The sequence below is a fragment of the Lethenteron reissneri genome, chromosome 67 (genome assembly GCF_015708825.2).
Source record: "Lethenteron reissneri isolate LAM-NWPU_2019-01 chromosome 67, ASM1570882v1, whole genome shotgun sequence".
Lineage (NCBI taxonomy): Eukaryota > Metazoa > Chordata > Hyperoartia > Petromyzontiformes > Petromyzontidae > Lethenteron > Lethenteron reissneri.
The window spans coordinates 3,445,571-3,468,430 of record NC_083845.1 but is presented as its reverse complement, the minus strand read 5'-3'; the positions used below and the strand labels follow the sequence as shown (position 1 = coordinate 3,468,430).

Below are 22,860 nucleotides of genomic sequence, written 5' to 3'. Positions count from 1 at the left end.
ACTCATTCACTCACTCATTCACTCACTCATTCACTCACTCGTTCACTTACTCGTTCACTCACCAATTCACTCATTCGTTCACTCACCCATTCCTTAATGCACTCATTCAATTACTCATTGATACTCTCATCCATCTGATCAAGCATCTACTCATTAATGAATTCATCAATTTGCTCATTCAGTTGCTCGTCCATTCACTCATTTGGTCAGTCACCCATTCACTCGTCCATTCACTGATTCAGTCACTCGTACATTCAGTCATCCATTCACTCATTCATTTACTCAGCCATTCCCCCATCCATCCACTCATTCAGTCGCTCATTCAGTCACTCATGCATTCAATCATTCAGCTGCTCATTCATTCACTCATTCAATTATTCATTCATGCTCTCACCCATGCAATCAATAATTTGCTCATTAATGCATTCATCCATTCACTCATCCATTCACTCATTCGTTTACTCAGCCATTCACTAATTCAGTCCCTCATCCATTCACTCGTTCAGCTGCTCATTCAATTATTCACTTGTGCCCTCACCCATTCAATCAATCATTTGCTCATTAACGCATTCATCCATTCACTCATTCAGTCGCTCCTCCATACACATATTCCACCACTCACACATTCACTCGCCCATTCATTCACCCGCTCATCCACACGTTGGCCCGTCTGCCTACCCGCCCGCTCGCTCATCCGCTCGCTCACCGGTGACGTTTGTGTGCCACCCCCCCCCCCTGCCCCCAGGGCGAGATTGGTGAGCACGGCCAGAAGGGGAGCAAGGGAGACAAGGGCGAGTCGGTGAGTCGTCCGCACCGCGACGCGTTGTCCCGTGACGACGTGTGTGTCTCCCCCACCCGTCGCTCGCTCGTACACACGGACAAAGATCCCCCCCCCCCCCGTGCAGTCGTAACGGGCTGTCGGGGGCCAAGCGCTGTTAGTGAGCAGCAGCAGCATCAGCACCTACGGAGGCCGGCAGAGAACGCGAGGGGGCGGGCGGGCGGGCGGCCAGCGTCACGCACGCTCGTCCTTGTCCCTCGCCGGTGCCGATGATTTAGAGAGCGCAAGTCAGGCTCGCTCTGAACCATCAGCGGAATGGAATTGCCGTACGGGCGCGTCGGTGGGGCAGCCCCGCTCGCGAGCCTGACCTCGCTCCGCTCCGCACGTGTTCGGTGTGCCGCCGCGGGCGGCTTCCGTCAGCTGCGTCGGATCCGGCGGCCCACACGGCTCCCGCCCGCGGGCGCGGCTGAGCTGAAGACGGCACGCGCACGGAGTGACCGCGGCCCACCCGGACCGGGCGGCGGAGCCACCGTCTGGCGAGCGACGGCGCCCACTGCGGCCGCTGTCGCCCTCCGGCGGACGGAGCGGTGGGAAGTCGCGGATACTCCTGGAGCTGCCGCATGGCGCACAGGATTACAACTTGGACGTATGATTAGCGCACATGCTGGCCATGTGCTAGAAGAAGAAGAAGAGGAAGATGACGAGGAAGATGACGAAGATGAAGACTCCACAACTGGACTGATGAAGAAGGAAGATGATGATATTGTTGTTGTTGTTCATTATTGTAATGATGATGATGATTGTGATGTTGACTGTGACGACAATGATGATGATGATCAACGATTTGCTACGATTGCTGTGTGCGACAGTGAGACGTGCAGTGACAGCACCACTAACGACGACGATTATAATGACGACGACAATGACGTCGACGATGAAACTTGACGATGAACATCAACGCGGTGTTTGTTGTTGTTTTCTCGATGTTGCTACGCACCAGGGACCTGTTGGACCGCCTGGGATTCAAGGCCAGATAGGACAGCCAGGGCCCCTTGTGAGTCACACGCACACACACACCACCACAGCACTTGCGCCAGTCTAGGTGCACATTTAACCCCCCCCCCCCACCCCGTGGTCAGATCATCAGGCCTCCTCCCAGCCATCGATTGGGGAATTGTGCCGCATTGTTCATCCTGTTCATGGGTAAACATCACCGGATGTGCCGCGACCACAACAATCGTAATAGAGGCGTTCCGGTGTTGCCAACTACGACACCGGAACGCTTCGGAGGAGGCCGTGATCCTCTTGGCTGGTGGTGATGGTGGAGGCGTCGGGGGGAGGGTGGGGTTTGGGGGTGGGGGGGGGAGACCTCCATCCAGCAGTGGATCGACCTTGGCTCGTGGTCTTGTTGGAGGCGTCAGGGGGAGTGGGGGTGGGGTAACCTCCATCCAGGCCGTGCATTGCCCCCTGTGGTTCCGTTCACCGTTTCTTCTTCTGCTTCCTCTTCGCAGGGTCCTGACGGGGAGCCCGGTTTGAGGGGGCCCCAGGGCCCCTTTGGCCAGAAAGGGGATGAGGGGCCCAGGGGATACACAGGCCCACCGGGCCCTGCTGGCCTTCAGGTGAGGGGCCTGCATCACACTCACACGTGTGGTACGTGTGCGTGTGTGTGTATATACGTGTGTGTGTGTGTGTGTGGGGAGCGGTGGTGTAGCGGTTAGCGCTGCACTACGAACCCGGCGACCCGAGTGCGATTCTCGCTCACGGCCAACACCGGTGACGATTATCTGAAGCGGTCCTGGGTCTCCCATAGGTCGACTCAGCCTAAAATGAGTAGCTGGTGCAGTGTGTAAACATCGCTACTAGGGAGACAAAGGCGGCCGGGCGTGGTGCTGGCCACCCACCCTCTCGTGTGCTGTTCCGGCCTTCATAGGTGCTCGCTAACAGCACTTGCCCCTACAGTCTGTTAAGGCTATACGGGGGATCTTTGTCTTCGTTTGCCTTTGTGCGTATGTGTGTGTTGCGCACATACCGATTTACAGCAACACAAACGTACCAACGTACGGGCAAATATACAGGCGTCAGGAGGTCAGGATCGAACCCAACGGCCTGGTGTCCAGGAGGCCGTGGGTCCGCTTCTGGCCACGCTCCTATTCTCGATCATTCCCGTAGCCACTAGTCCATTCGTGCTGCAGGCTGACTCCCCTGTCATTATCTCCCGTGGCCACTAGTCCACTCGCACTGCAGGCTGACTCCACTGTCATTACCTCCCGTGGCCACCAGTCCCTTCGCACTCACAGCTGACTCCCCTGTCATTACCTCCCGTGGTCACTAATCCCTTCGCACTCACAGCTGACTCCCCTGCCATTACCTCCCGTGGTCACTAATCCCTTCGCACTCACAGCTGACTCCCCTGTCATTACCTCCCGTGGCCACCAGTCCCTTCGCACACACAGCTGACTCCCCTGTCATTACCTCCCTTGGCCACCAGTCCCTTCACACTCACAACTGACTCCCTTGTCATTACCTCCCGTGGTCACTAATCCCTTCGCACTCACAGCTGACTCCCCTGTCATTACCTCCCGTGGCCACCAGTCCCTTTGCACTCACAGCTGACTCCTCTGTCATTACCTCCCGTTGGTGACGTCACCGCCGCCATGGTGGGCGAACGACGGCGGTTCTTGTCGTCATTGTCATTGTTGTTATCGTTGTTGTCGTTGTTGTTGTTGTGTCTATATGCCCCGACAGCCTGCGCTACATGGGCTAAACCAGCGGGGGGTTGGTGGCAATCTTCGCCTCGGTTGTAATTGACGCATCTCTGCCGGTCGCCCCCCGCTCCCCCCCCCCCCCCGTGTGTGTCTCATCAGGGGTTGCCGGGAACGCCGGGCGACAAGGGCGACAACGGCGACGTGGGGTCCCTGGTGAGACGTCGCGAAAGACGCCGAGCCCCTCGCGGCAGAGCGAGAGACAGAGCGAGCGAGAGACAGAGCGAGAGACAGAGTGAGAGACAGAGTGAGAGAGAGACAGAGAGAGAGTGAGAGACAGAGAGACAGAGTGAGAGATAGAGTGAGAGACAGAGTGAGAGACAGAGACAGAGAGAGACAGAATGAGAGACAGATCAAGAGAGACAGAGCGAGAGACAGAGTGAGAGACAGAGCGAGAGAGACAGACAGAGTGAGAGAGAGAGACAGTGAGAGAGACAGCGAGGGACAGCGAGAGACAGAGTGAGAGACAGATCAAGAGAGACAGAGCGAGAGACAGAGTGAGAGACAGAGCGAGAGAGACAGAGAGAGAGACAGAGCGAGGGACAGAGAGAGTGGAGAGGGATGTAGATTGACGCTCTCTGCCTACGGGAAAGTTTTTGTAACCTCCAATTCCACCCCGCAGGCCCCCTCCCTCCTCCGCACAGCTCGGTGAGGATGTGAGCCATTATCGAAGCCGATGTTCCCCACAGTGATGTTGTGGTTAAACTCAACTATTATTTGCTTTATTATACCAGGTATGGCCCACTTGAGCTCTGTAGCTCGGTTTTCGGAAGCCACCTGGCCACAAATGATAGCTGAACGAAGTTGCTCATCATCATCGTCATCGTCGTGTGGAAATTTAGAGAAGCAGCCAAAAATACTGAATGCGTGATTTTGATTCTAAATGTGGATGGAATATCAACCACGGGGAGAGAACCATGCAAAATCCACATATACATCAGGCGTCAGGGTCGGGATTGAACCCACGACCTCCTGTACACCAGGCGAGGTAGTTAACATCTCCTAGCCACCGTGATGATGATGAGAGAGAGACACGCAAATTCCACATATACAACAGCAGGCGTCAGGGTCGGAATCGAACCCACGATCTCCTGTACACCAGGCGAGGTAGTTAACATCTTGCCTTGGTTAGTGGTACCAGGCTTGCGACCCAGAGGTTGCCGGTTCGGTTTCAACTCCTGGCGTGGAAGTTTACCCACAGGGGTGTGTGAGTTTCCTAAATGCCCCCCTGTCTCCCTCACTCACCCACATCCCCATCACTCCGGGCCTGTGTCCACCCAGCGGCGTAAATGGGTTCAAGCGCTGTCAGCCGGTGGGCAAGGTCGCGTGCTGTGCGGTCGAGTGTGGTTTGCTCCCACGCCCTCCAAGATGTATGGCTGGCATGGAAGAGTAGGCCAAAGTGTACCCCCTTCTGGATGGGGCTCTCGCGAGCTCCCTCTCCAGTAGAGGCGCCAACCGCCAGCAGTTGGAGCCGATGATGATTACGAGTGATGGTTTGATGATGATGGTGACGATGATATTAGCCTTTGGAAATCATCAGGATGACATTGATGCTGATGGTGATGTTTTACCTCGCCAACCGTGATAATCGGAGGTCCTCATGACGGATGATCTGCATCCATTGCGACTGCTGATGAGTGCGCTTCTGGTGGTGAATTTGCTGTGCTGACGATGACGACGATGGCAAATTGACGTTGCTGATGATGGTGGTGATAACGATGCTGCTGCTGATGATGACAATAACTATGTTGACACCGCTGATTACGATGATGACGATGATGATGACGACCGTAGCGATGATGATGATGATGATGGCGATGATGATGATGGCGATGATGATGATGGCTGTGACTCGCATCTCATTTGACAGGGTCCACCCGGCCCCCCGGGAAACCGAGGCCCCCCAGGATCGCAAGGTGCCGACGTAAGAGAACCCCCCCCCCCCCCCCCGAAGCGTCGTTCACACTCGCTCGCCCGCCCTCCTCAGCCGCGGTTCCACCTCCCGCGGCCTTTCTCGTCGGAGGCCTTCATCCAGCAGTGGATCGACCACGGCTGGATGACGATGAAAGCGCTCCACAGGCGCTCGGCGTTGCATTCCGTGCGAGGCTTTGCTGGGGGTGGGGAGGCCATAATGAAGTCTAACAAGTAGTAATAGTAGTCCTAGTAGTAGTAGTCGGAGTGGTAGTAGCGGTAGTAGTAGGAGAGGCTTTCACGACCAATAGCTATAACAGAGGGTTTCGTCGGTTCGATCGTGTCAATATGAATGTTGTGTCGTTAAACCCGCCACCACCCGAAATCTGCCCGTCGCCTGATGATGCCGGCGGTTGTGATTACCGGCGAAACGTCACCGGCTACTCGAATTGTGAAACATTGTAGCGGGTCCACTCTCCAACACACACGTGCTGTAGCGCTGTACTACTAACGAATTTGCCATGTGTTGTTTACGTGTTTACGCGATACAAACCACTACTAATTGGCTGTGTTTCGGGCGGTGGCGCGGTTTAATGAGGCATTTATATTTTACGCGATGCCACCCCCTCCCCCCCCCAAAAAAACCCTCTGTTATGGGCATCATGAACATTTATTTAAATCCTTCAAACATTTCCCGAAAATTTTCAAGGTCTTATTTTCGAAAGGTGTTGGGGGGTGGGGGGCGGAATTTATATATTTTTTCGGGCTGCCCTAGATTAGGTTTCTAGCTCATGCGTCAACAATTTTGGTAATGAACCAAGTAAGAATTATCGCGATATGAATGATAATAATAATAATGGAAAGCCCGCTGCAGAACGGCAGAATATGTCGTTTTTTTAACGTTTAAATTGTGTTGAGTGCCGCCGTATGTCACGTGGTGTGATATAGTCAATGTGGTGCGATGTGATCACGTGGTGCGATGTGATCACGTGGTGTGATGTAGTCAACGTGGTGTGATGTGATCACGTGGTGCGATGAAGTCAGGTGGTGCGATGTGATCACGTGGTGCGATGTGATCACGTGGTGTGATGTTGTCAACGTGGTGTGATGTGGTCACGTGGTGTGATGTAGTCAACGTGGTGTGATGTGATCACGTGGTGCGATGAAGTCAGGTGGTGCGATGTGATCACGTGGTGCGATGTAGTCAACGTGGTGTGATGTAGTCACGTGGTGTGATGTAGTCACGTGGTGCGATGTGATCACGTGGTGCGATGTGATCACGTGGTGTGATGTTGTCAACGTGGTGTGATGTGGTCACGTGGTGTGATGTAGTCAACGTGGTGTGATGTGGTCACGTGGTGTGATGTGGTCACGTGGTGGGATGAAGTCAGGTGGTGCGATGTGATCACGTGGTGTGATCACGTGGTGTGATGTAGTCATGTTACCACTTCAAGTGCGCGTGGTCATGCACCGTCACACTTTTGCCCGGTGCCCGGTAGTGTAGCAGTTAACGCGCTGCACTACGAACCTGGCGACCCGCGTTCGATTCCCGCTCACGGCCAACACCGGTGGCGATTATCTGAACCGGTCCTGGGCCTCCCCTAGGTCGACTCAGCCTCAAAATGAGCACCCGGTGCGGTGTGTAAACATCGCCACTGGGGAGACAAAGGCGGCCGGGCGCGGTGATGGCCACCCACCCCCTCGTGTGCGCCGTGCTGGGCTTTGTTGGCAGCGGCCGGGACGATGATGACCGTGAATCCCTCTCGCAGAGCGACAGAACAACGCGCGACCGTTAACTTTCTGCAAAGTTGCGTTGGTGATTTCTCGTCCTTGAGGTTAAACACCGAATGCATGAAGGTCTCAGCGTACTACGGAAGGGGTCAAGTTCCGTGTGCCCCCCGCCGTGCGCGGCGTTTGCGGATATAGTCGTGTAGATACTCATTGTATATCTACACTACTATATTACTATATACACTACTATATACACTACTATATACACTACTATATTACTAGATACACTACTATATACACTACCATATACACTACTATATTACTATATACACTACTATATTCACTGCTATATTACTATATACACTATTTTATTACTATATACACTACCATTTACAGTAGAACCTCTGGTCACGACCATAATTCGTTCCATAACTTTGGTCGCAACCCGATTTGGCCGTGACGCGAACCTAATTTCCACATTGGATTGTATGTAAAGACGATTAATCCATTCCAGACTCCTACGAACTGTATATAAATATTGTTTTTTAAAGATTTTTAAGCACAAAACTAGTTAATTATGCCATAGAATTCAGTGTAATAGTAAACTAAATGTAAAAACATTGAATAACACTGAGAAAACCTTAAACAACAGAGAAAACTAACATTGCCACGTCAAGGTTTAGAATCGTCCAACAAGATGATTGTTTCATCTGCTACATCAGTCGGTCGATTCTGAGAGAGAGAGAATATTCACATGATCAATTCATGTTTCTATTGAAAGTAACTTAACAGTAATCTGTGGGTACAGTATTGTTTTTGGAAGCATTCACCGTAATATCGTATGAACGTTTACTTCACCGCATCATCGTATGAATGATGCGAGAAGAGATTAACGGGCAGAGGTCGCAAACGGGTTTTGATTCCTTACCCGTACCCGTACCCAGCCGCACCAGAGGTCGCAATCGGGTACCCGATACCCGTACCCTACCCGATACCCGGCTACCCGTGCCCGGCCGGGTATCGTGTAGGGTACGGGTACCCGATTGCGACCTCTGGGATGAAGCCATGTTGCAGGCGCGGGTGGGTTCATTCTAGGATCTTGAATTGTGAGAAGAGACAAGACGTTGGGAAATGAGTGACAAACGGTTACTCACCAGTGACTCACGGCCTACCCGTACCCGGCCGCACCAGGGTCGCAAAACGGGTACCCGCACCCATACCCGGCTGGGTACGGGTAGCCGGGTATCGGGTAGGGTACGGGTATCGGGTACCCGATTGCGACCTCTGTTAACGGGTTCTTATGTTAGCGATTTACGTACTCGGCACTTTCGCTCTCTAAATTACGGCTTGAATGATGGGGGAGGGGTATGACTACACTCACAAAATTAATATCTTACTAGGAATTTTATATAACAAAAGATATGCACATAACTGGTACGCTTTGTGTAATTCAACAACAACAAAAATGGCGCGAAGGGGATTCTGGCTTAGCAATCAATGGAAGGATTTGATGAACCATTTCGGGTCTTAATTGATTGTGTTCACGCTTACGGTGACTTTCAGACCTCATTCCATTTTCCTCTCCCCCCTCCTCTTTTCCGAACATAGATGGACTCGTCCATCTGACCAACTGCTAAATCGCTGTCCATGGTGCTGACGTTAAGAAAAACCGCCACTTTTTTCAAATTTTCTTGCTGTGGATTTCACACCTGATGATGATTGCTTGTGTTGCAGTCGAAACGTCGTGAGAATTTTTATTGTTTTATATTTTTATTTAATTGTATTATTTACCTTCTACGTGACTTTACCGAAATAACCAAGAATATACTATATTACTATATACACTACTATATACACTACTATATACAATACTCTATTACTATATACACTACTATATACAATACTCTATTACTATATACACTACTATATACAATACTATGTTACTCTTTACACTATATTACAATAAACTACTCTTGCTATACACTACAATTTTACTATCCACTGCTATACACGACTATATATTACTACACAAGTACATATCTATAAAATGCAAGAGTGAATATAAAATTTGTATAAATGCGCGTAAATGTTTAATGGGGGGACAGCACCGCACGGCAACTGATTCACTAATCATCCGTACGTGATGAATACGAAACGCGCGAGCCGGGCGAACTCATCCCCCCTTGCGCGCGCGATAGTCACGCGCCGCCAAATCCATCCCGCTCCGCGTGATCGCAGCGGCCGTGGGCGACTTGACCCCTCGCTTCCCGCTCCGTGCGCGCGCGGAGCGGAAATCGCGCAAAGGTTTAAGTAACGAGTCATGGGGTGGCGGGAGAGAGACCGCTCGCGTAGGAGCGGGCCCCCCCCCCCCGCCTGTACTCTCCCGACACCACGCCGCATTTAATGGGGAATTCCTGGTCGCGTCAGAGGAATCCGATGGGCCGTGAAGCTTTTTATTCACAGATGTTCCAGTAACGAGATCCCACCCCACCCCCCACCCCCCCCCCATCCCCACCCCCCCCCCCCATCCCCACCTCCCCCACCCCTACGGGGGTCAGAAGGTCACGGCGACAAGCGGTTTTAAAAACGCAACGGCCGCGTTCACCGCGGCCATGGGGTCACTCTAGCGGAACGATGCGGGGGGGGGGCGGTGTCCGTGCGCCGGCGATGTCCACGGTGCTCGTGGTTTTCTGATTTTCTCTCCACCACCCCCCCCCCCCCCGCTGTGCCTCTCCCCCCTTCTCTCATCGCAGGGCCCGCAAGGACCGCTGGGAGCCATCGGAAACCCTGGCGCGTCCGGAGAAAAGGTGAGGCTAGGTTTTATTGTGTCTCTCCTCCTCTTCCCGACGCGACCGTCAGAGTTTCCCTCGAGGGTGGGGGGAGGGGGGTGTTTTGAACAATTCCTGGCGCCGTTATCGCGGTCTCGCCACTTGCGTGCCGAAGAGGTCGCGGGGCGAATGTCCCTCGGGGGCCGCTCCTCCGCCCGCCCCCCCCCAGCCCCCCCCCCAGCCCCCCCCCGCCACAGAATCGGCAATCCGACGGAAGCAGATCTCAAGGCTCTGTGGGACTCGTCATCGGCGTTGTCCGCGTGTGGCTCGGCAAGCGTCTGGTGATCCTGACAAAGCCCCCTCAGTCCCAACCAGCCCTGAGCACTCCACTCCCACACCTCCACCCACACCTCCACCCACACCTCCACCCACACCTCCACCCACACCTCCACCCACACCTCCACCCACACCTCCACCCGCACCTCCACCCGCACCTCCACCCGCACCTCCACCCGCACCTCCACCCACACCTCCACCCACACCTCCACCCGCACCTCCACCCACACCTCCACTCGAACCTCCACCCACATCTCCACTCACATCTCCACCCACACCTCCAACAACACCTCCACCCACACTTCCACCCACACCTCCCCCCACACCACCACCCACACTTCCACCCACACCTCCATCCACACCTCTCCTCACACCACCACCCACACCTCCACTCCCACACCTCCACCCGCAGCTCCACTCGAACCTCCACCCACACTTCCACCCACACCTCCACCCACACCACTGCAGCATCGGGAGCGCCGTTCCTCCCGGATTATTCCGGGTGAGAGCGAGGCACGGGTCACACGCAGCCTGCCGGACCCGAGCCACCACCCCCCCCGCCCGCTTCCCCCCCACCCCGCACCGCCAGCCGCCCCCACCTCGTTCACATCGTAAATTAATAAGCGCATCGCCACTCTAGATTTTAAGCTTTTGTGACTGGTTATTTCGGTAAAGTCACGTGGGTATAAAATATAATTTATTTTATACCTACGTGACTTTACCGAAAGAAACACAGAGTGTCGCCACTCTATATGCTGGGGGCGGGTGTGTGTTGCTTTGTCGTGTGTGTGTGTGCGAGTGTGCGTGCGAGTGTGCAAGTGTGCGTGCGTGTGTGCGTGCGTGTGTTGGGTGGCATCTGTGCGCTGCCAGGACCAACGCTGGCTCTTGAATCGTCTCATTAAAATTAATGTGGATGCCGGAGCGTTCTCTCCGCGCGTGCGGTGTGCGTGTGTGTGTGTGCGTGTGTGTGTGCGTGTGTGTGTGTGTGCGTGCGTGTGTGTGTGTGCGTGTGTGCGCGTGTGTGTGTGTGTGTGCGTGTGTGTGTGCGCGCGTGTGTGCGTGTGTCTGTGTGTGTGTGCGTGTGTGTGTGTGCGCGTGTGTGCGTGTGTATGTGTGTGTGTGTGCGCGTGTGTGTGTGCGTGTGCGCGTGTGCGAGTGTGTGCTCATGTGTGCGTTTGTGCGTGTGTGTGCGTCTGTGTGTGTGCGTGTGCGCGTGTGTGTGTGCGTGTGTGTGCATGTATGTGTGTGTGTGTACGTGTGTATGTGTGTGTGTACGCGTGTGCGTGTGTATGTGTGTGTGTGTACGCGTGTGCGTGTGTATGTGTGTGTGTGTACGCGTGTGTGTGTACGTGTGTGGGAGCGGTAGTGTAGCGGTTAGCGCGCTGCGCTATGAACCTGGCGACCCGGGTTCGATTCCCGCTCACGGCTAACACCAGTGACGATTATCTGAACCGGTCCTGGGCCTCTCCTAGGTCGACTCAGCCTGAAATGAGTACCTGGTGCGGTGTGTAAACATCGTCACTAGGGAGACAAAGGCGGTCGGGCGTGGTGCTGGCCACCCACCCCCTCGTGTACCGTTCCGGCCTTGATAGGTGCTCGCTAACAGCACTTGCCCCTACAGTCTGTTCAGGCTATACGGGGGATCTTTGTCTTTGTGTGTACGTGTGGGGAGCGGTGGCGTAAGCGGTTAGCGCTTGCGCTACTGAAGCGTGCTCGCCCGAGTTCGATTCCCGCTCGCGGCAAACACCGGTGACAAATATCTAATCCGGTCCTGGGCCACCCCTAGGTCGGCTCAGCCTCAAATGAGTACCCCTGGTGCGGTGTGTGGTAAACATCGCCACCAGGGAGACAAAGGCGGCCGGGCGCGATTCCGACCACCCAGCCCCTCGTGTGCCGTGCCCCCCTTCATGGGTGCTGCTACTCGGCTAACAGCCCTCGCCCCAACAGTCTGTTCAGGCTGCGCGGGGCATCTTTGTCTTTGGTGTGTGAGCCAAGTGCGTTACGGGGAGTGGTGGCGCAGCGGTTTGGCACGCCGCGCCACCACCATCGCGAGCTTGACAGAGCCTCTGGTGACGGTGGCCAAGTGCGGTTGTGGCCACACAATAACGCGTCCTCATCCACTGCGGCTTTTACAGGCACTCGCTTAACAGCACTTGCTCCGACAACCTTTGTCCTGGTCTTTGTTCACGTGGCCTGCTCCGCTCGCTGTGTGTCTGCGTGTCTGTGTGCAGGGAGATGTGGGGGAAGGCGGACGGCCAGGGCAACCAGGAGAGTTGGGTCCTGTGGTACGTACACACGCGCACACACACGTGTACGAATGCACACACACACAACAACAAACAACAACCGCCATTCGCCACTAAGTGGCGGTGACGTCACCACGATGCTTGTGCCAGGCCAAGTGCACCTTGAGGCCACGTGAAGTGTCGAAAGCCCGCTGGCAGGAGGTCACGGGGCAGACCCAGCAGGTGCCACGGGTCGACTGACCGAGATGACCGAGATGACTGGCTGATGCACCACCTGTGCCCCCTACTGTGCCAACTTGCTGTGCTTTAGCCACCCGGCGCTCCGCTCGTTGTTGTGAGCGTCGCTCCTCCGCCCTCCGTTGTTGTTGGAGGGCGACTGCCTCCAACTGCCCAGTAGCGTCCTTCACGAGCCTCCTCCACTGAGGCCGATCTTGACACCGCTGGTACCAGTCATCGGCAAGTCCACTCAGCTCCACGTCCTCCTGTACCACATCACTCCATCTCTTCTCCAGCCCGTGCCGCGCCCGTCTAGCCCCCTCGATCCGGCCGAACAAAAGCTGTTTAGGCATGCGGTGGCTGGGCATGCGGGCTACATGACCCAGCCAACGCAGCCTTGCCTGCCGGAGGAGCTCACTGATGGGACTTTGCCCAGATCTTTCAAGGATTTGTGAGCTCCTCACACAATCCAGCCTGGTTAAACCCAGGATGGATCGTAGGCAGGCCAGCCTAAATGTTTCCAACCGGCGAAGATGCTCCACCAGGGGGGTCCACGTCTCGCAAGCGTAGAGAAGGGAGGGAATGACCGTGGCCGAGAAGACCTGAAGCTTCGTGCGGAGCGACAGACCAGGTAGCTTCCACACAGCGTTACGCAACCGATGAAAAGATATTGCCGCTCGACTGATTCGGAGTGAGACCTCTGCTGATAGACTGGAGCCGGTCATAAGCACACTGCCCAGGTATGGGAAACTCTCCACTCTCTCCACAACTGCCCCATCACCAATTGGGAGTTGTGGGGGTGGAGTGTCCGATGGTACAAAATACCCAGGCAGGTGCTTAGTTTTGGTGGGGCTGATGGTAAGGCCCCACCTCTTAGTGGCACGCTCCAGTCTCAGCAGCAGCGTCTCCAACTCCTCCTCTGAGTGAGCAGCTATTACCAAATCATCGGCATACATAACGTGGTTGACCAATAGGGAGCCATCCCTTGATCGCACCCGGGCGTCGATCAGCTTCCCATTATATCTGTACCAAATGGAAATTCCCCCGGTACAGCTATTGAAGGCTTCACGAACTACGCGGTCAAAATAGATGTTAAATAATGTGGGAGCCAGAGGACATCCCTGTCGCACCCCAAGGTGTACAGGGAAAGGCTCCGACTCCCGGCCACGTAGTTTTACCCGGGCCCGCTCACCATCATGAAGGTCCTTAATGATCGTGAGCAGAGGGTCAGGGACTCCGAAAGCACGAAGAACAACCCAGAGCCCAGGCCCACTGATGGTATCATAGGCCTTGACCAGGTCAAAAAAGCAGAGATGTAGGTCTTTTTGGAATTCCCTACACCTCTGCTGTAGCAGACGGACAGAAAATATGGCATCTGTGCAGGACCGCCCCTTCCTGAAACCGCATTGGGGCTCCGCAAGCCTCTCCTCAGCGTGCCTAGCAAGGCGATGTTGAATAATCCTTGCCAGGACCTTACCCGGCACACTGAGGAGTGAAACAACCTCCTACCTCCTCGCGGTGCCGGACGGGCAACACTGTCGTGGGCAGTGCTGTGGGGGGAGGGCCAATGCCCATTGGCCTCTCCCCTCATGGCGTCTGTGACCACCACAGTGGCTAAACGGGGGCTCTGGACGGGTGTGAGGGGCTGGTAACCCCTCCACCTTCAATTAACCACCACTAAACCACGAATTAAACATAAACACACACACGCACACACACGCACACACATGTACCCGCATGCACACACACACGTGCACGCACGCACACACACAAGTACACACACACGCATGCACACACACGTGCACGCACACACACACACACATGCACACACACGCACACGTGCACGCATGCACACACACACACGTGCACACACACACACGCACACACACGCACATCCGCATACACACGCATGCACACACACACGTGCACACACACACGCACGTGGACACACACGCACATGCACACACACGCACGCACACACGCACACGCACACACACGCACACACACGTGTGATGAACACGAAGAGCGATGGACCCTGCGGAGGCGAGGGGACTGCGAAACAAAATGAACGAAGGGATGGCTACATTCAGTAGGGAAGAGAAACTCACACACAGCGCAGGAGGAGGAGGGGGTGGGGGTGGGTGCAATGTTTTTCCACCGCCCGCCTTTCAAGCTCGTGCCGCTAATGGACTCGCCGCTTCACGCCACCACCACCACCACCGTCGCCACCACCACCATCGCCACCACCACCATCACCACCACCACCACCACCATCACCACCACCACCATCACCACCACCACCACCATCAACACCACCACCATCACCACCACCACCGTCGCCACCACCACCACCACCATCACCACCACCACCATCACCACCACCACCACCACCATCACCACCAACACCACCACCATCACCACCACCACCACCACCACCATTACCACAACCACCATCACCACCACCACCGTCGCCACCACCACCACCACCATCACCACCACCACCACCACCACCATCGTCGCCCCCCCCCCCCCCCATTCCATCATCGACTGCCAAATTCTCCGCAGCGGCGCGAGAGTGCCGAGGCGGGGGTGCGTGTTTGATGCGCGTGCCTCGCGGCAAGGACTACATCTAAACTATTAAAACTCTATTTTTTTACGATTATTTTTATCACCAGGTAAAGGCCCCCCCCCCCCACTCCCAACCACTGAGTCTGTGTGGGGCTCCTCTTTTTGTCAGAAGCGACCCAGCGATTGGGAACGATGGCGCAACGAAGTGGCTCGTCGTCGTCATGGGGACTCGGAGCGGGCAAATGCTCTGAACGATAGATGTCGATTCCAAATGTGGAGGGGGAAAACCAAAGGACCCCCGGATAAAAATCCACGCGGTTGACCACGGAGAGAGAGAGACACGCAGATTCCAAATATACAGCAGTAGGCGTCAGTGTCGGCTATCGAACCCACGACCTCGTGCAAACCATGCGAGGTAGTTAACATCTCCCTAGCCACCGTGATGATGATGAGAGAGAGAGAGAGAAACACAAAACACTCTAAATATACAGCAGGCAGGCTGTATGTTTGGGGAGCGCCCGGAGGGGGGGGGTCATCCAGGAGATCTCTGTGTGAGTCTGTGGGTCTCTGTGTGATTCTATGGCTGTCTCTGTGAGTCTGTCGAGGTGTTTTAATTTCACGAGTAAAATCGTCAATTACGTGTCTATCAAGGAGAGCCATAGGACTGGTTTGCAGGGTGGGCCCTACTGCTTCATTGGGGTTGTTATTGTAGGGGTGTTAAAGAGAGGGCCCGTTATGCATGGCAGCCTATGGAAAACAAACACAGTGGGCGGGGCTACGTAAGTGCACGAGCAAGTGCCCTCTACGACGTCCGAGCCAGACACCCTGGGGGGGGCTGGTTCGAACGTTATGATCCCCCGGGGCCCCACCCCTCAGGGAGGGGTTGGGTATAAAAGGGGATGTTTCAAAGGGCTCGGCAGTTATGTTTAAGCTAAGGGAAGAAGATTGAAGACGTCTTAGATAGAGCCCTGGACTCCCTGGTTCGATGTCCTTTCAGGGCCGGACAGGATTGAGCCAGCGGCGTGGTCCCGAAAGCCAGAGCCGGTGATCTTGTAAGGGCTGGTCTGGAACTCCGGGTACCGGGCCCGACTTACCAGTGTCGGGCCAGTTAGCCTCCCCTAGCCCATTAGTGGAGGATTCGGGGCTAGGACAGAGTTAGCTAGGGGTGTATCCCGAGTTATACGGGTGAGGGGGCCGATACCCCCTCGAGAGTGTATATGCCCACTGTCATACTGTGAAATAAATATACGTGTGCCTCAACCTCGGCGTCAAGCGTCTTCACCGGTACTTCATTATCATGTGGACGCCTTCAGCCAATTACTGATGAAGCCACAGGGGCATTGCCTGAAACGTCTGCAATTACTTCCTTTTAAACGCCACGGAGGTTCCTGACGAACGTGCCCGGTTTAATGTCCGGTGCAGCCAGCGCAGTGCACCGAACATCACCGCCACCACCGCTGCAGCCACTGGACTCCCCATCTCACCCGCAAATTAGTCCTCGCTTTATCTCTCCCAAAAGAAGCGTTGATATTTTGATGAAAGTCCGAGTGGACCGCTGATGGTGCTGGCCACCCACCCCCTCGTGTGCCTTGACGCCCTTCACAGGCGCTGGCTAGCAGCGCTTGCCCCAACAGTCTGTTCAGGCCACATGGGGGGATCTTTGTCTTCAATTATTTTTTCATGGCTGTTGTTATATATATTTTTTTAATGGCCGTGGATCGCCGAGCGTGGCCAGCTGCGTATCCCACGACTCGTTAGCGAGCCTGGCTCCGCCACAAGCCTCCTTCCAAACACCTCTCACCCACCACCCCCCCATCTTTCTCTCTCCTCTCTCTCTCCACCTCTGCGGGGGTGGCGGAGAATTTGTTTGAGAAGTCGGGGAGCTGGCCAGAGGGTGCTGCTGGGAAGCTCCCCCCCCCCCCCCGGCGTGGCCAATCGGTTCTTGGCTCCACCCGTCACCATTCCAGTCTCCCGGCGCGGCGGTTAAAGGTCAACGGTCTGAATTAAACCGAAGGCTGTAAACGGAAACTGATGTCATTTTTTTCCCAAAAAAATTCAACTTTTTTATTTTATTTTACCCGGGTAAGGGCTCCGCACCGACCTCCGTGGCTCTTTCTCAGATGCGACTCCTCCTCGCTATCACCATCATCATCACCATCGTCATCATCACCATCACCATCATCACCATCGTCATCACCATCATCATCACCATCATCAGCATCATCACCATCACCATCATCACCATCATCATGACCATCATCACCACCATCATCACCATCATCATGACCATCCTCATCACCATCATCACCATCATCGTCACGTGGAAATTCATAGCAGCGGCCAGAAAAACCCTGAACGCATGGTGAGGTTCAGCAGTGGCACGAGCGAGGGAGCGAGGATCTCGACATGCGTCACCCCTCGTGGGGGGGGGGGGGGGGGTGGCATGGGGGAGGGGAGGTGGGTGGCAGGGGGTGGGGTAGGGGTTGGGGGTGCGGTGTTTTCCGGTCGTTTGACGCCTCATTCAGATTATTTGCCAGCTGTCCACATCTGAAGATTGAATATAGAACGTCGAACCCACGCCGTGTGAGAGCAATCGGCCAAACCAACATTCATCCGGCCACGTGATCGAGTGGTCTCGTGTGTGTGGTCACCGCGCAATGGTCGGCCAACTACCCTACGAGCCCAGAGACCCGTGTTCGATGCCTGCTCATGGCCAACGACAGCAGCAAATGTTTGAACCGGTCCTGGGGACTTTCCAGGTCGACTAAACCTTTAACGGTGAGACGCAGGCGGCCATGCTCACCAGCCCCACCTCCCCGTGTGCCGTGACGGCCTGGATGGATGCCACTCGCCTCCGGCACTTGCCCCGATTGCTTGTTGAAGGCTACACGGGGATCTCCGTCTCTTTTGCGTGTACGCAGGGCCCTCTCGGAGAGAAGGGAGATCGGGGCGAGGCCGGGAACGCGGGCACCCCGGGGCCGGCGGGCGGCCGTGGGCAGATAGGGGAAGATGGCCCCAAGGGCCACCCTGTGAGTGGCACATCACCAACACCATCATCACCAACATCGCCACCACCAACACCATCACCAACATCGCCGCCACCACTACAGCCATCACCACCAGAACCGTCATCACCATCACCAACATCGCCACCACCGCCACCACCACAGCCATCACCACCAGAACCGTCATCACCATCACCAACATCACCACCACAGCCACCACCACAGCCATCATCACCACCATCACCACTACCACTACCACAGCAGGCACCACCACCACAGCCATCACCAACACCACCACCACCATAGCCATCACCACAGCCACCACCGCCACAGCCATCACCGACACCACCACCATCACCAACATCGCCACAGCCGCCACCACCACAGTCATCACCAACACCATCATCACAGCCATCACCATCATCACCACCACAGCCATCATCACCACCAACACCATCACCACTACCACAGCAGCCACCACCACCACCACGGTCGCCATCACCGCCTGTGACCACTCCGGTTCCTCGTCTCCAGGGCCCCGTGGGATTCCCCGGAGACCTGGGAGTGCCGGGCGAGCCGGGACCCCCCGGTGAGTGTCCAACGTGACCCCCGCGCCTCCCCTGCGTAGAGCCCTCCACCATCACCTCCACCATCATCTCCACCTCCACCATCACCTCCACCATCATCTCCACCATCACCATCACCTCCACCATCACCTCCACCATCACCTCCACCATCACCTCCACCATCACCACCACCATCACCTCCACCATCACCTCCACCATCACCTCCACCATCACCTTCACCATCACCATCACCTCCACCATCACTTCCACCTCTACCATCACCTCCACCATTACCTCCACCTCTACCATCACCCTCCACCATCACCTCCACCATCATCTCCACCTCATCTCCACCTCCACCATCACCTCCACCATCATCTCCACCATCACCATCACCTCCACCATCACCTCCACCATCACCTCCACCATCACCTCCACCATCACCACCACCATCACCTCCACCATCACCTCCACCATCACCTCCACCATCACCATCACCTCCACCATCACCTCCACCATCATCTCCACCTTCACCATCACCTCCACCATCACCTCCACCATCACCTCCACCATCACCTCCACCATCACCATCACCATCCACCATCAACCACCTCCACCATCATCTCCACCTCCACCATCACCTCCACCATCATCTCCACCATCATCTCCACCATCACCATCACCTCCACCATCACCTCCACCATCCCCTCCACCATCACCTCCACCTCCACCATCACCATCACCTCCACCATCACCTCCACCATCACCTCTACCATCACCTCCACCATCACCTCCACTGTCACCTCCACCTCCACCATCACCATCACCTCCACCATCACCTCCACCATCACTTCCACCATCACCTCCACCATCACCTCCACCATCACCCTCCACCTTCACCTCCACTATCACCTCCACCATCACTCCACCATCACCTCCACCATCACTTCCACCATGACCTCCACCACCATCTCCACCGTCACCTCCACCATCACCTCCACCTCCACCATCACCATCACCTCCACCATCACCTCCACCATCACTTCCACCAGCACCTCCACCATCACCTCCACCATCACCATCACCCTCCCCATCACCATCACCTCCACCATCACCTCCACCATCACCTCCACCATCACCATCACCTCCACCATCACCATCACCTCCACCATCACCTCCACCATCACCCTCCACCATCACCATCACCTCCACCATCACCATCACCTCCACCATCACCTCCACCATCACCTCCTGAATCGTGCGTGTGTGCCGCACGGATGTTGAACTTCTCATGCACCGGGCGACGTGGCCAAGCGGTGCCCATCGGAGGTGCGGCGGGGCCAAGGACGACAACACGAAAACAGAAAAGCACTTCGAAAGAAATAAATATGTTTCCAATTTTAATATAGTAGTGTAGTGTATAGTGCAGTGGGTAGCGGAGTGTATAGTGTCGTGTATAGTGCATTGTATAGTAGTGTATAGTGTAGTGTGTAGCATGGTGTGTAGTGTAGTATGTATTGCATTGTATAGTGTATAGCGTAGTATATAGTGCAGTGGGTAGCGTAGTGTATAGTGTAGTATGTAGTGGGCAGTGTATAGTGTAGTGTATAATGTAGTGTTTAATGTAGTATGTAGTGTATAGTGTAGTATATAATGTAGTATGTAGTGTATAGTGTAGTATATAATGTATGTAGTGTATAGTGTAGGTATATAATGTAGTATGTAGTGTAATAGTGTAGTATGTAGTGTATAGTGTAGTGTATAGTGTAGTATGTAGTCTATAGTGTAGTGTATAGTGTAGTATATAATGTAGTATGTAGTGTATAGTGTAGTATGTAGTGCATAGTGTAGTATATAATGTATGTAGTGTATAGTGTAGTGTATAGTGTAGTATATAATGTAGTGTATAGTATAGTATGTAGTGTATACTGTAGTGTATACTGTAGTGTAATGTAGTATGTAGTTTAGTGTATAGTGTAGTGTATAGTGTAGTATATAGTGTAGTATGTAGTGTATAGTGTAGTATATAGTGTAGTATATAGTGTAGTGTATAGTGTAGTATGTAGTATATAGTGTAGTGTATAGTGTAGTATATAGTGTAGTATGTAGTATATAATGTAGTATATAATGTAGTATATAATGTAGTATATAGTGTAGTATGTAGTGTATAGTGTAATGTAGTGTTTGTACGTTAAGCTTCTTTCGGCACCGTACGTTGCCAACTGTGCAAATTTGAGGTGCGGGGGAAGGACAACAAACCCAAGAATTAGTTTTTCATTTATTCAAATCGTTCAAGGAAGATTTGCGACATCAATTTTATAACAGTTGATTTTTAGTTTAGATTAAACCTGATTCTAATTTATCAGTTCATTTTTTTTCTGGGGTTAAACGAAGCTTATTTTAATAAATCTTTCCTCTTGAATTGGCTGTTCGTTATTCATCGTCTCAAACTGTGCATTCTTAAACGTACGTCCATCCGGCGCTCCGCTGGGTGACATGCATTGTGGTGGCGATGTCCTGGCCCGCTTGGGGGCACAGCCTGGCTGCAAACCCCACGGTGACGTGCGAGCCACCCGTGCCCCCCATTCCCCCCGTGCCCCCCGTGCCCCCCCGTGCCCCCCATGCCCCCCGTGCCCCCCGCGTGATCGTGGTGGTGCTGCTGCTTGCGATTGTAGGGGCAAGACGGCGCGCCGGGCGACGCTGGAGACAGGGTGACCCGGGAGAGCCGGTGAGTGTCCGCCAGAGGAGGCGGCCACCAGTGACTCGCATCGAAACGCACTGACAACCATAGAGACTCATAGACTTGCATAGAGACCCATAGACTTGCATAGAGACGCATAGACTTACATAGAGACTCATAGACTTGCATAGAGACCCATAGACTGCATAGAGACTCATAGACTTGCATAGAGACCCATAGACTTGCATAGAGACCCATAGACTTACATAGAGACCCATAGACTAGCATAGAGACCCATAGACTTGCATAGAGACCCATAGACTTGCATAGAGACCATAGACTTGCATAGAGACCCATAGACTTGCATAGAGACCCATAGACTTGCATAGAGACCCATAGACTGACATAGAGACTCATAGACTTCCATAGAGACCCATAGACTTGCATAGAGACTCATAGACTTGCATAGAGACCATAGACTTGCATAGAGACCATAGACTTGCATAGAGACCCATAGACTTGCATAGAGACCCATAGACTTGCATAGAGAACCATAGACTTGACATAGAGACCCATAGACTTGCATAGAGACCCATAGACTTGCATAGAGACCCATAGACTTCCATAGAGACCCATAGACTTACATAGAGACCCATAGACTTACATAGAGACTCATAGACTTGCATAGAGACCATAGACTTGCATAGAGACTCATAGACTTGCATAGAGACCCATAGACTTGCATAGAGACCCATAGACTTGCATAGAGACTCATAGACTTGCCTAGAGAGACCCATAGACTTGCATAGAGACCCATAGACTTGCATAGAGACTCATAGACTTACATAGAGACCCATAGACTTGCATAGAGACCCATAGACTTGCATAGAGACCCATAGACTTGCATAGAGACCCATAGACTTACATAGAGACCCATAGACTTGCATAGAGACCCATAGATGCATAGAGACCCTAGACTTGCATAGAGACCCATAGACTTACATAGAGACCCATAGACTTGCATAGAGACCCATAGACTTCCATAGAGACCCATAGACTTGCATAGAGACCCATAGACTTACATAGAGACCCATAGACTTGCATAGAGACCCATAAACTTGCATGAGACCCATAGACTTGCATAGAGACCCATAGACTTGCATAGAGACCCATAGACTTACATAGAGACACATAGACTTGCATAGAGACTCATAGACTTGCATAGAGACCCATAGACTTGCATAGAGACCCATAGACTTGCATAGAGACTCATAGACTTGAATAGAGACCCAT

The 22,860-nt window shown here is 53.9% G+C and overlaps 1 protein-coding gene across 1 annotated transcript in view; it reads left to right on the top strand.

Moving 5' to 3' along the window:
* LOC133360105 (collagen alpha-1(V) chain-like) overlaps window positions 1-21,619 on the top strand; it is a 32,890-nt gene extending 11,271 nt beyond the window's left edge. The window contains exons 2-11 of the mRNA XM_061578691.1: window positions 746-799; window positions 1,779-1,832; window positions 2,290-2,397; window positions 3,643-3,696; window positions 5,411-5,464; window positions 9,936-9,989; window positions 12,518-12,571; window positions 18,238-18,345; window positions 18,856-18,908; window positions 21,562-21,619. Of these exons, the coding sequence (XP_061434675.1) occupies window positions 746-799; window positions 1,779-1,832; window positions 2,290-2,397; window positions 3,643-3,696; window positions 5,411-5,464; window positions 9,936-9,989; window positions 12,518-12,571; window positions 18,238-18,345; window positions 18,856-18,908; window positions 21,562-21,619 (651 nt within the window). The remainder of the gene's footprint in view (window positions 1-745; window positions 800-1,778; window positions 1,833-2,289; window positions 2,398-3,642; window positions 3,697-5,410; window positions 5,465-9,935; window positions 9,990-12,517; window positions 12,572-18,237; window positions 18,346-18,855; window positions 18,909-21,561) is intronic.
* The last annotated feature ends 1,241 nt before the right edge of the window (window positions 21,620-22,860 follow it).